This window comes from Abrus precatorius, unplaced genomic scaffold, assembly GCF_003935025.1.
Source record: "Abrus precatorius isolate BTA unplaced genomic scaffold, Abrus_2018 Scaffold7, whole genome shotgun sequence".
NCBI lineage: Eukaryota > Viridiplantae > Streptophyta > Magnoliopsida > Fabales > Fabaceae > Abrus > Abrus precatorius.
The window spans coordinates 27,737,617-27,749,186 of NW_020874417.1; the positions used below are offsets into that span (position 1 = coordinate 27,737,617).

The 11,570-nt window shown below is 29.0% G+C and overlaps 2 protein-coding genes across 2 annotated transcripts; one reads left to right on the forward strand and one right to left on the reverse strand.

Moving 5' to 3' along the window:
- The first annotated feature begins 3,212 nt into the window (after positions 1–3,212).
- LOC113871706 (uncharacterized protein At1g05835-like) lies at positions 3,213–3,687 on the forward strand. The gene is made up of 2 exons (XM_027508803.1): positions 3,213–3,261; positions 3,371–3,687. The coding sequence occupies exons 1-2, from the start codon at positions 3,213–3,215 to the stop codon at positions 3,685–3,687; spliced, it is 366 nt and encodes a 121-aa protein (XP_027364604.1).
- Positions 3,688–6,918: 3,231 nt separating this feature from the next.
- Positions 6,919–11,258, reverse strand: LOC113871052 (inorganic phosphate transporter 1-4-like). Its single transcript, XM_027507755.1, has 2 exons — positions 11,051–11,258; positions 6,919–8,649 (listed from the first exon to the last, which is right to left on the reverse strand). The coding sequence occupies exon 2, from the start codon at positions 8,587–8,589 to the stop codon at positions 7,015–7,017; it is 1,575 nt and encodes a 524-aa protein (XP_027363556.1). The 5' UTR covers positions 8,590–8,649; positions 11,051–11,258; the 3' UTR covers positions 6,919–7,014.
- Between the last annotated feature and the right edge of the window lie 312 nt (positions 11,259–11,570).

Genomic DNA, 11,570 nt, shown 5'->3' on the forward strand with positions numbered 1-11,570 from the left:
TCCAGTATACATTTGTTTTTCCTTTCCAGCAGTAAACTTAACCCAAAAAGCACTATCATTTTCATGTTTTTTTTTTCTTTTTTCAATACTTATTGATAAGAAAGGCAAAGTAGAAATTTTTAAAAAAAAGTGCTTCCTTGTACGAAGTTGAAACCAGCAAAAACGGTGATTAAATTGATTAAAAATTAAAATGCTGATAAGCAAGAAAAACAAGAAGAAGAAGATATCTCACCGATAGAACCGTGTTCTCCATGTCTATTGGGTGTCTAAATTCTCTTGCGGGAGGAACAAGTGCCTCATCAGAACGATTATACCAGTTTCAAAAAAAAGTGTGATAATCTGAATATGCAAAGCATATGGTTATTGAAAAGCACCACTCAATTGAAACCAGCTACCCAGCATTGGTATCACTTTAATTTCCCGGAACACACTTGTAGAATTTCCAATGTGAGTAGGTAGTCTCAAAGTGTGGGGGGCAACGAGTTTTAAGTTTACAAGAATACCTGTTATTACACTTATATGTCTATTTTTATTTTATTTTTTCAAAATACTTTTACCAATGGCATTAATATAGTTATAAAAAATATTTTAAATAAAAATTACTTAAAAAAAGAGTTAATAAGCGTATAAGTGTGACAATATACTTACTTTTCTTTTATTTTACATAATTCTTAAGGAAAGATATAATGCTACATTCTAAGATAAAGAAAACAAATTAACTTAAAGACTAGATTCAAATCTTCAAAATTCCAAATATGAAATCTTGTCTTATTCTAATCGATTAATTTCTTCAACATAAAGTTTAATTGATTTGTCACAGTATAGGATAGAAAAAAAAAAAAGTTCAAATATGCTTTTGATTATTGTAATTAGTTAAATTTTATTTTATTTTTTGATTTTTTTTTGTTTTATTCGAGTTCTTATAAATAATAAACTTATTATATATAATAACAATAATAATAATTGTCTATTACTTAACAATAAGGTATGTTATATATATTTATAATGTAATATTAGCAACCTGTTGTGTCATCCATAAGCTATAAAAAATTATTATAAATAAATAAATTTATGAGAAGCTAAATAAAAAAATTTTAAAATTAATTAATTATAATTTTAAAAAATATTTTACCCAAAAAATTGAAAAAAATATTCAGTAAAAATGTGAGTTCTGAAATGAAAGAAAAAATATTATAATTTTAAAGTTATATTATTTATATAATTTTTTAATAATACATTTTACTACTACACTATTTCTCTCTTTAGTTTTTCCCCATTTTATCATACACTTTTTTATAAAATGTTAAAAAAAATGAAAAACAACTACCATTTCTCATAATTTTAGCTTTTGATTTGGCAAAATAAAGAATTAAGTTTTTCCTAACCTAATAACGGCATGTTAAATCCCAACATAAGATTTTGGTCAATTAAATCTATTGTTATTAGTGATTTTTTCGCGGCATTAGTAAATTAAAATGATATTTTAAAATAAAAATAAAGATAAATTTTATAATTATTTTGTAAATTTAATATTTTATTTTCAACAGTAAAAGTTTTAATTATTATTAATAAATATTTTATTCTATGAAAAAAATAAATTAAAGATATAAAATTTAAAATTAAAGTTCTAAAACTAAATAACACTTAATAAAAACAACTCATTTTAAAATTATTTTAATTTAAAAATTAAGATTCATATTTTATATATAAAGTTGAATAAATACTCATTAATTTAAATTTTATATACTAATTTTAAAATCTACGTTAATTATGTTTTGATAATATTTTAAAAATAAATAAAATACACTTAAAATACGAAATAAACTCATGCGAATGATGTCGATAAGTCAGTATCTTAAAACTTTAATGATGGACTAAATTTAATATATCTTCTCCGACTACACACTTATTCACATACAGAGTTATTTAATATTATTGAAATTTAAAAAAATATTTTTTCAATATAGTAAAATATTTATTATTTAATATAATACAAAAAATTCTATAGACTTCTTTTATACGTTGTCTATTTTGAAAAAAATTAGAAAGTATTTTTTTTGTTTAATTTTACCAGTCATTTAAGTTATATTAAACAATTAAAAAATTATAATTAATATTTTATTTGTATTAAAATCAATCTAACACTGTTTATAAATTATTATCGATTTTTTTTTTTACAATGAATCCTTGCGGTTAATTCTAAGTATACAAAGTTTGTAAGCTTTTATTTAAATAAAAATATTTAAAACTTTATTAACTTTAGATTTTATAATTGATTTTAAATATTAAAAAAATTATTTATAAATTTTTTTTTATCATATTAAAAATATAATAAATATTTGATTTATGAATATAATATTTTAAAATTTAAAAGCATTTTTTAAATTTCATTCTTTAAAATTGAGTTTAAATATTTAAAATAAAATATTTATTAAAAATAAAATATTTATTTTATTAAATTTATAATATATATTTTTTTAACTTTGACGAATTAGCTATTTATTTTAATAAAAACAATAAAAATAATAATATCGGTTGAAAAGTCATTAATTCCTTTATGGTAAATATCATGAGTAATTATGAAAATGATTTTTCTTATTTATACAATATTATACGTGATAATAAGATATTTATTAAAAATTATAACGTTAATAGTGTTAATGTATTAAATTATATAATTTTTAATAAAAATTTATTATCACGAGCAATAATAATAATAATATTATGTAATGGAAACAATATTTAAAATGATAAGAAAAATATATAACTGATATTAAATCAATATGCATGATTTATTCACAATCCTAGCCCTTCTGTTACAAACAGTAAACAATTTTAAGTAAATGACAATTGAATGTCATTACGATTACAAAATCTCATTAATTTTTAATATTTAAAATCATATTTAAGAGTTAATATTATATTAATAATGGTATAATCAACAAAATAATAATTAATGTTATATTAGAATTTTAAAATGACACAGAATAAAAGTAAAGATTCTCTTCCAAAACAAGAAATGGAAAAACGGATGGAGTAATTACTTTGCACCCTAAATTATATTAATTTTAGGATGGTTACTAAAACTAATAATGTTAATAGTAAGCACCGGTGACCCTGTATAAATATCGCACCATACCCTCCCTTTCACATCAAGAAAGAAACAAAATACAAAAACAGCTTTAGAGAAATCAGTACTTGTCTCTATGGAAATGGTTGCCATCCTCAAAGCACTGTGCTTGTTTCTTGTCCTTGTAAGAGGTAATTTTGTTTTGGTTCAAATGATTATTTGGCATTTGCATGGTGCATTTTTTCACCTTTCTATTACTATGGTTAGAAACATGCTCTTAACCATACTCAATTGGTGCAGTGAATGGACAATGCGCTTTGAGCAATCTTGATGTGAACCAATACAATACAGGAAGACAAGAGAAGGGCTACTCAATATTTTTTGTGAGCATAATCAATAAATGCCCTCAATTGTGCGTTCAAAGTAATGTGAAGTTGAATTGCACTGGATTTCAGACAGCCAAAAGCATAAGCCCTACGATTTTGAGTGTCTCTGGTGATGTTTGTCTCGTTAAAAGTGGCCAACCTATCACTCCTGATGCAGCCGTCAATTTCCAGTATGCTTGGAGCAATGAATTTCCACTGAACCCAATTTCTTCAGATGTCCATTGTGCTTAGTTATAATATATGTTCTACCCACTTATCATTCTCTAAACTGGAAATAATCAAATAAAAGAAGCACTATTTTGCATGCCTTCATTTTATTCAATGGTTTGCTTTATTACTCTCATCACAAATATTAATAATATTCTTTTTATTCTGTTAACAAGTGTTAATTAATTTTTCACATTGGACCTTGGCTTAGTTTTTGGCAGTGCTGGTATCGAATATTCTAAATTTTCATTTTGGCCTTTATCCAATAATTGTAGTTCCAAGTTATAACATTTGATTTTTAGTTTTTGCGTTGCAATTTTTTGGTAAGGGAGTTCGTTTTTGCACTCCATTTTTTTATATTTAATATTTTTAAAATATTTTTTGAATATCTTTTACGATGATAAAACAAATGTTTTTATTTTTAATTTTAATGAATAAATTTATTTTTAAAAATATTTAATAATTTCAAATTTTAGTTTTTATAAATATAAAAAGTTAGTTTTCAGAAATATAAAATTTTATTTTAAAAAATTATTATCAAAATTAATTTATAATTTATAAATTAATTTTTAAAAGCATAAAATCTTAATTTATTAAACTTAATTCAGAAAATAAAATCTTGATTCGAGAAACTTATTTTGAAATATAATTCGTAATTTCAGAAATATGAAAAATTAATTTTGAAAATGTTAAATTTTAATTTTGTAAACTTATTTTTGAAAATAATTATTAGTCCTGAAATTAATTTTCAAAAACATGAAACACTAATTTTGGAAACTAATTTTCAGAAGGATAAATTCTTATTAATTCTGGAAATTAATTTTTAGAAATAAGAAAAATTAAGTATGAGAAATTAATTTCTGGAAGTGTAAAATCTTAATTTTGAAAACTTATTTCTGAAAATATAAAAGTTTAATTATAAAAAGTAATTTTCAACCAACCTCAGTAGTATGATTGGATCACGAAACTTCAGTGGCTGGACTCGGGCTAGAGCAAAAACTTGGGGCCAGATTATTCAGCCCAATTTCACAACCATACTCTGATCACACAGTTCAGGGCCAGATTTTCCTTTCTCTACCTTATTTTGACAAAAATAAAAGCCGTATTGATAGGTATATCTATATATACTAATTATTTTTTATTTTGTTTATATATTTTTTGACAAAATTGTCTTTGTTGTTAAAAAAATAAATCAGGAAAAAAATCATATAAAATTGTGTGCCATTACTATAATGAGAGGAGTATTTTAAAGACCCAATAATAGTAATAATAATCCTGCAACACATATCTCTGGTGTCCCTATGGTTAATATCAGATATTGTGTGTCTAATTTCGTGTCGTAAATAAGTAAACATGCGCCTATTTTCTTGGCGCTACATTAAATTGTATTAAAATAAATACGAGTTTTAAGGTTTAGAAATGTAAAAACCAAACATGCTGAGAGTAATTTGTATAACAAAGAAAACTTCTATCCCTATCGTTGCATATTGCTGACTCTGATTGATACTAGAAATTGAAGCAGTCTCTCCACCACTCTCCAATTAGTTCTGAGTTTATAATTACACTTACTAATCGCAATTAAGAAAGTCCGTCCCCTACCTTAAAATATTTTACCCATTTTACACCTGTTGTAAGAGTTGGCCCAACCCCAAGGTTCACAACCACAAATACCACAAATATTTCACATGGAAACATTAACCCAACAAATAAACGACTGTTTTGTCTGATATTATTGTTCGGGACAGATTCATGGCTACTTAGATGAAGTGTCACAGTCCTTTTGGTCCATTTACTTTTCTCTAGGAAATGTCAGAATGCAACACCCTTGCAAAGTAACACTGTTCCGTTTCCACTACTATAGGGAAATCAAGACTATGCTCAAAGGTATTGAATTCTTAGCCGTCTACTGAGAACAGGGGTCAATTACTTGTATCCATCTTTCACAATTTGATTTGTGATCATAAAGTGCAATATTCTACTCGATTGAAACTGAAAGACGTACGCAAAAATATCTGGAATAAAGGGTGTGTACATATCAAAAGTTTATTTTTTCATTGCTGTACAACCCAATAATACCATGTAGCAAAGTCTAATCTTGTTGAAAGTAAGATAGAGAATGAGAAACTAAACTTTTTATTCCCTTTCTCATTTATAGTCCAAATGACGTTTTAATCAGTCTTGTTCGCAATGTAGCGTTGTTTGAAGGCAAGGCTGAGAAAAGGAGCCTCTATCACAATGACAACAAATAACTACATTATACCCCAATGCATTTACTTTGTTGTGACCCATCGATTAACTTCATTAAATTTTTTTGTTCCAATCTTAAGTACTTACACCTACCTAAAAAATTAATGTTCCTCATAAACGAGGTACGCTATTAAGTAATAAACGAGGTTCTTCCTTGTTATTGAGTAATGAGCACACAATCAATGATATTAAGGAATATGAATGGGAGCAGGAGAGTTTGGCTTCAACAGCATTGTCGTCAACGTTGTTTTGTCTTTGAGCTCTTCGATAGCAACCTTCAATCGAATATAATTCAAAGATGGGGCCATTCTGCTTTATAAAAGAAGATAAAAAATGACATTCACAAATAAAGGTTGTTGCTGAGAAGATACAGCCAGAGGAAGAGATGCAAAATAGGAAAATATCAATATGGAGATCTTTTTTTCCTATTTTATATTTATTATTTACAGCCTCAAGAGTCAAGAGAAAAGATAGATAAAGATAACCGCGAGAATTCGATTCTATCATATTATTTTAAAGTGCAAGGTTCTGCTAAACTGTGACAGGTGAAGTTAATTTAGACTTACATACATATTTTTCTAAGCTATTTACAGCGTCAAGAAAAGAAAGGATAAAATAAAGCATTTGATGCTATTAAAATAAAGTGCTAGGCCATGTTAATGGGGACGGATTTGAGAACGGTAAATGGAAAAATAAGAGCTGTATAATAGAGAGCGCACATATGTTTTTACCTTCTATGTTTCATTTAACAACTTAAATTTAAACATTCATAAATATAATTTTTTATAAAAAAAAAAATACATTTATTATATTAAAATTATAAAAATATGATTAATACTTCTCTTTTCAATAAAATTACTGTTATTAGTGGTTTGTCCTTATATTTTTTAATATATATATATATATAAAAAAGCAAAATAGAGTAAAGGAATATAATATAAAAAGAAAGCAAAATAGAGTAATATAAGAAAAAAAATATTCTCAGAGATGCCAGAAAAAAAAAAAAAAAAAAAAAAAAAAAAAGTTCAACTGCAATGACAAAATCTACGATAACATATAAGAAAAAGCTCAACTGCAATGACAAACTCTGATGGTCACATGGTCCTAAGTCCTAACTTGAAGACCAGCTTCCATTGCTGATTCTCTTGTAGCAGTAGTCTCTTCCTCAGCTTCACCAGACATCTCCTCCAGAGATTTTCCTTTAGACTCAGGCACCAAGAATGTAAACATCATCCCCAAGAAGTTAAACACACCCAAAATTATAAGCGTATTTCTGACTCCAATGCCATTTTGAGCGTATAAGAAGCCAAAAGCCCCTACCATTGCCCCAGCTTTTCCAGCTGCAGCTGATATGCCATGGCATGTTGACCTTAGTCTAGCTGGGAAAATCTCTGCTGGCACCACGAATGTGGTGGCATTTGGACCAAAATTGGCAAAGAAGAAAGTCAATGAATACATCACAACAAACCCAATTTGGTTGCCATGCATGGTCCAGTGGTGGTAAGGTATGGCCAAGGCAAACATGAATACAGTCATGAAGAAAAAGCCCATCAACTGAATAGCAAACCTTCCCATCCTATCAATAAGTGCCACTGTGAACCAGTAACCGGGGACAGTACTGCAAAGGGCTATGAGGGTCTGCGCTCTAGCAATTTTGTAAACTTCTTCAATGGCATTCATGGTTTTTGCTTCTGCAATCCAGCCAATGGCACTAAATATGTCTTTCTGAAAAAGATTCTGACTATAATAGGCAATGTCCAACAGGAACCAAGTAGTGGCTGTTCCAACCAGGTGAAGGCCATGGCGACGAAGGAACTGTGTTGAGAACAAGCCAAACTCGTTCCTTCTTTCTGTGTCCAATTGCTGAACTTTCTCCTGTTCAGCTTCTATCTCAACCTGCAACACCTTTGACATATCTGAAGCTGCTTGCTTAGCATTCTTGGCGACCAATGCAGTGTATCTTGCAGTCTCAGGCATTTTCATACGCCAATAGTATGTCAACAAAGCTGGGACTGCACCAAACATCAAGATTATCCTCCAGACATAATCAGCTTGTGGCACTGTGGACAAAACTGGGTTCAACTGGAATGTTGGAGCAGGGTACATGGCTTTGAAAACAGATGAAACTATGATTGCAATCATGCCACCAGCCAAAATTCCAAAACCTTGCATAGCAAAAACTGCAGCTATGAAGGCTCCACGAGTCTTCTTGTTGGCATACTCAGACATGATAGTGGCTGAAAGAGGGTAATCTCCACCAATGCCAAATCCAAGCCAGAAACGGAAGAAGCATAAGGTGGTTATAACAGTTTTAGGCTCTTTGCCAAAAGAAAGACCAGAGGCAATTGAGCATATCATCATGAGCATAAGGGTCATTCCATACACACGCTTCCTTCCCATTTTGTCACCAAGCCAACCAAAGAAAAGTTGGCCTGCAAGTGTTCCACAGAATGCAACACCATTGATGGCAGCAGAAACATTGTCTGGCAGAGCCCCAGGCTTGTTCGGACCTTCATAGTAATATATGCGACCAAGCAATTTGGTGACAAGGGAGATGCAGAACAGATCATAGGCATCAGTGAAGAAACCCATCCCAGCAATCACAATAGCAGTGAAATGGTACCATTGTGTCTTGGCAACATCAAGTGCATTAAGCACTTGCAAGTTTTCCTTGGCCATGTCTTTCCTTTGTCAGCAAAAGCTTCTTCCTTCACTCAACTCTCTCAATAAGTACCTTAACTGAAATATACCCATGAACAAATGGAGAAGATCAGTAGATAATATATACACGGAGAACTTAGAAGGCGGTGTTAGACATGTCAAAAGCATGTGCACGTGATACTTAACATGAGCAAATAAATGGACCCATGAATCAGCAGTAAGTGCCATGACAATTCAAATCACAAAAGAAAGGTAATGACAATAAGACAAAATAGGGAGCTACAATTTCCACCGTAGTCAACATCAACAAAACATGTTTCAACACGGGGGCCACAGTGGAAAACAAACTACAGAACATTGAGATCGTTAAAATACTAATAACGGGAAATTAATTCAACAATAAATTGGGACGGTAGGATAAAAAGAAGAAACTAAAAACAACAGAAAGTCATGGCATGAAAAAGATCTTTTAAAGTTCAAATATTGTTTTATTAAAGAAAATTTTAAAGGCGGAGATATCAAAATGCAGAAGATCGTAATAACGGGAAGAAAGTGTAGCAGATAAAGCGTTGCATTGCATTAAAGGAGGTGAACCTGATGCGGAAGAACAGAGAAGTATTCCTGTGATCGAGCGGGTGTAGTAATGAAATTGCAGAAGCAACTCAGATGACTAAAGAACTATCATCTATTTATAACACCATCCCAACAGAGTAATTAGCTAACTTTTCTAATTGATAAGCTAATCAAATTAAACATATCAATAAAGTAACTAACTCAATTTAAATGATAAGCAAATTTCAATTAACTTTATCAAGAATAACGGAAACTAAATCGATCAAAAAAGCAGTTACTAGAAATTCAAACTTAAAAAATAACTCTATCCTAAACTAAATTAAGACGATTTCGAATTAAGATAAAACACTTTAAATTGAGAATCCGAACTATAAACTTCAAACATAAGCCCAGATAATAAAGCTAGGATAAGATAATTTGATTTCTTTCAATTAATTATTTAATAAATCAATAAAATAAGATAAATTTATCCTATAATATTTATTACTTTAAAATTTATTAATGGGGATGAGTAAAAAAAGAATAGGAGATAATAGATAATTTTTTCCCTTCTTACCCCCACTTGCCTCCTCTGCCATGATCTCAATTATCTTCGTATAATTTATATCATATCCTAATATTGTGCATAAAATAGGATAAACATCATATTTGCATCAAACACTAAATAAGATAAAAGTTTGTTAAGATTATATTATTTTTTCAAATTTGCTTTGATCTTCTATTCATATTTATTTCATTCTACCCGTTAAACATGCACCTCAACAATAAAATTAATATCTTAAGCCACGTCAACACGTTATTAACATTAGTACAAAAATTTATGTAATTATAATGTTATAATAAAAATCAACAAAGATAGGCTTTTGCATTTATTATTATACTGGGAATAGAAAAATCATTTGATATATCCCTCTTCAAGTAATTAAAAGTATTTAACAGGATATATTTAATGTTATTTAATCAATTAATTATTGTTATTTACAATCAAATTCATGTTTTATTAAACAATCTGAAATAATACTAATTATTATTTTTCAACTATATCTTTTCACTTATTTTTACATTCCTTACCAATATTAAAATAACGACGCAGAGGATGTTAAAATTGTAATAAAAGAGATAAACATCATACTAAGAAAAATATAAATATTTATTAGTAAGAATATTAATTATATATATTTTTAATTTATGTTTTATAACTTGTGTGTCGCAGGATTTGTGAAGTATACAAATCCTTGTGTGCACGTTCTATAATTATTTTAGGACATAAAATTTTAAGAAGAGGAAATGATGTCCGGTTGAAGACAGGAATGTTTAGCTGAAAAGACGTTAAAAGCTTATATTTATTAATGAATAGACTCAAATATGCATCTTATATTATTCTTTGGGTTTATGCAGCAGCCGCATACTTACACAGAGATGAAATATTTTCCCATAAATTTTCAGTGGATAGCGAAAATAATTAAAAAAGCTCGAAGAAAGTTAGTTGACTTAGATTTTTCGTGCTAAATTACTATGAGAGACAAGAAAAGATTGGATTCCACCACCATATAATAATAGAAAACCGAGATTAAGGGATAAAAGAAGGGCAGAGAAGTGTGTTTAAAAAGGTCCCACCAGAACCATAAAGAATATGGACTGTGGAGTTAAAGGAAGCTCACTATGAAAAAAAAGCAGCAGCAGCAGCAGCAGCAGCATTGAAACCGTTAAATAAAACTAAGTTGGAATTTAGGGGATAAAAAGAAGTTTGTAGAGCAATAACAGAGGACAATGCTCTGCTATTTGATGTCAACAAGAGCACAGAAAAATAAAATTCCACCCCAACCCCTCATCAAGAAAAAAGAGAGTAGAAAAGGCACACAGAAATGATTAAAAAATAAAACAGAAACAAAGAGGCATAACATACCAAAGCAATATGCTGCGCTATTCAGACGTAGAACACTGCAAGGAATCAAACAAAGAACAGGAACGAGACAGCGTCACTTAAAGCAAGTGAAACGGAGTGGCGTAGTTGTTCCTATGAGAGAGAGAGAGAGAGAAACAACTTAGAAATTCAGAAAGGAGCGTGGGGAATGCCTCCCTATTTAACTGCACTCGTTCGTTCTGCTTTTGTCAAAGCGTAAAACTAAAAATTAATTATAGTTTTATACCATTTTTTAATTTATTGTTAAAATTTATAATTATTATTAGTATTTTTTTAATACTGAAAAAAGCATATTCTCCACAGGTTTCACTCCAACTCTATTTCTTTTATTAATTAATATTGGTATAATAATAAGAGTAATTACCATCGATGATGTGTATTAATTAAAATTGTAGCAGATTTGAGCTCTTAAAGAGTTTTGCATATTCAAAAGCATATTCTTTGTAGTGATCTAACTGAAGTTTGGCATGGTTACGAACCTGCCAGCTACAACTCCTCACTT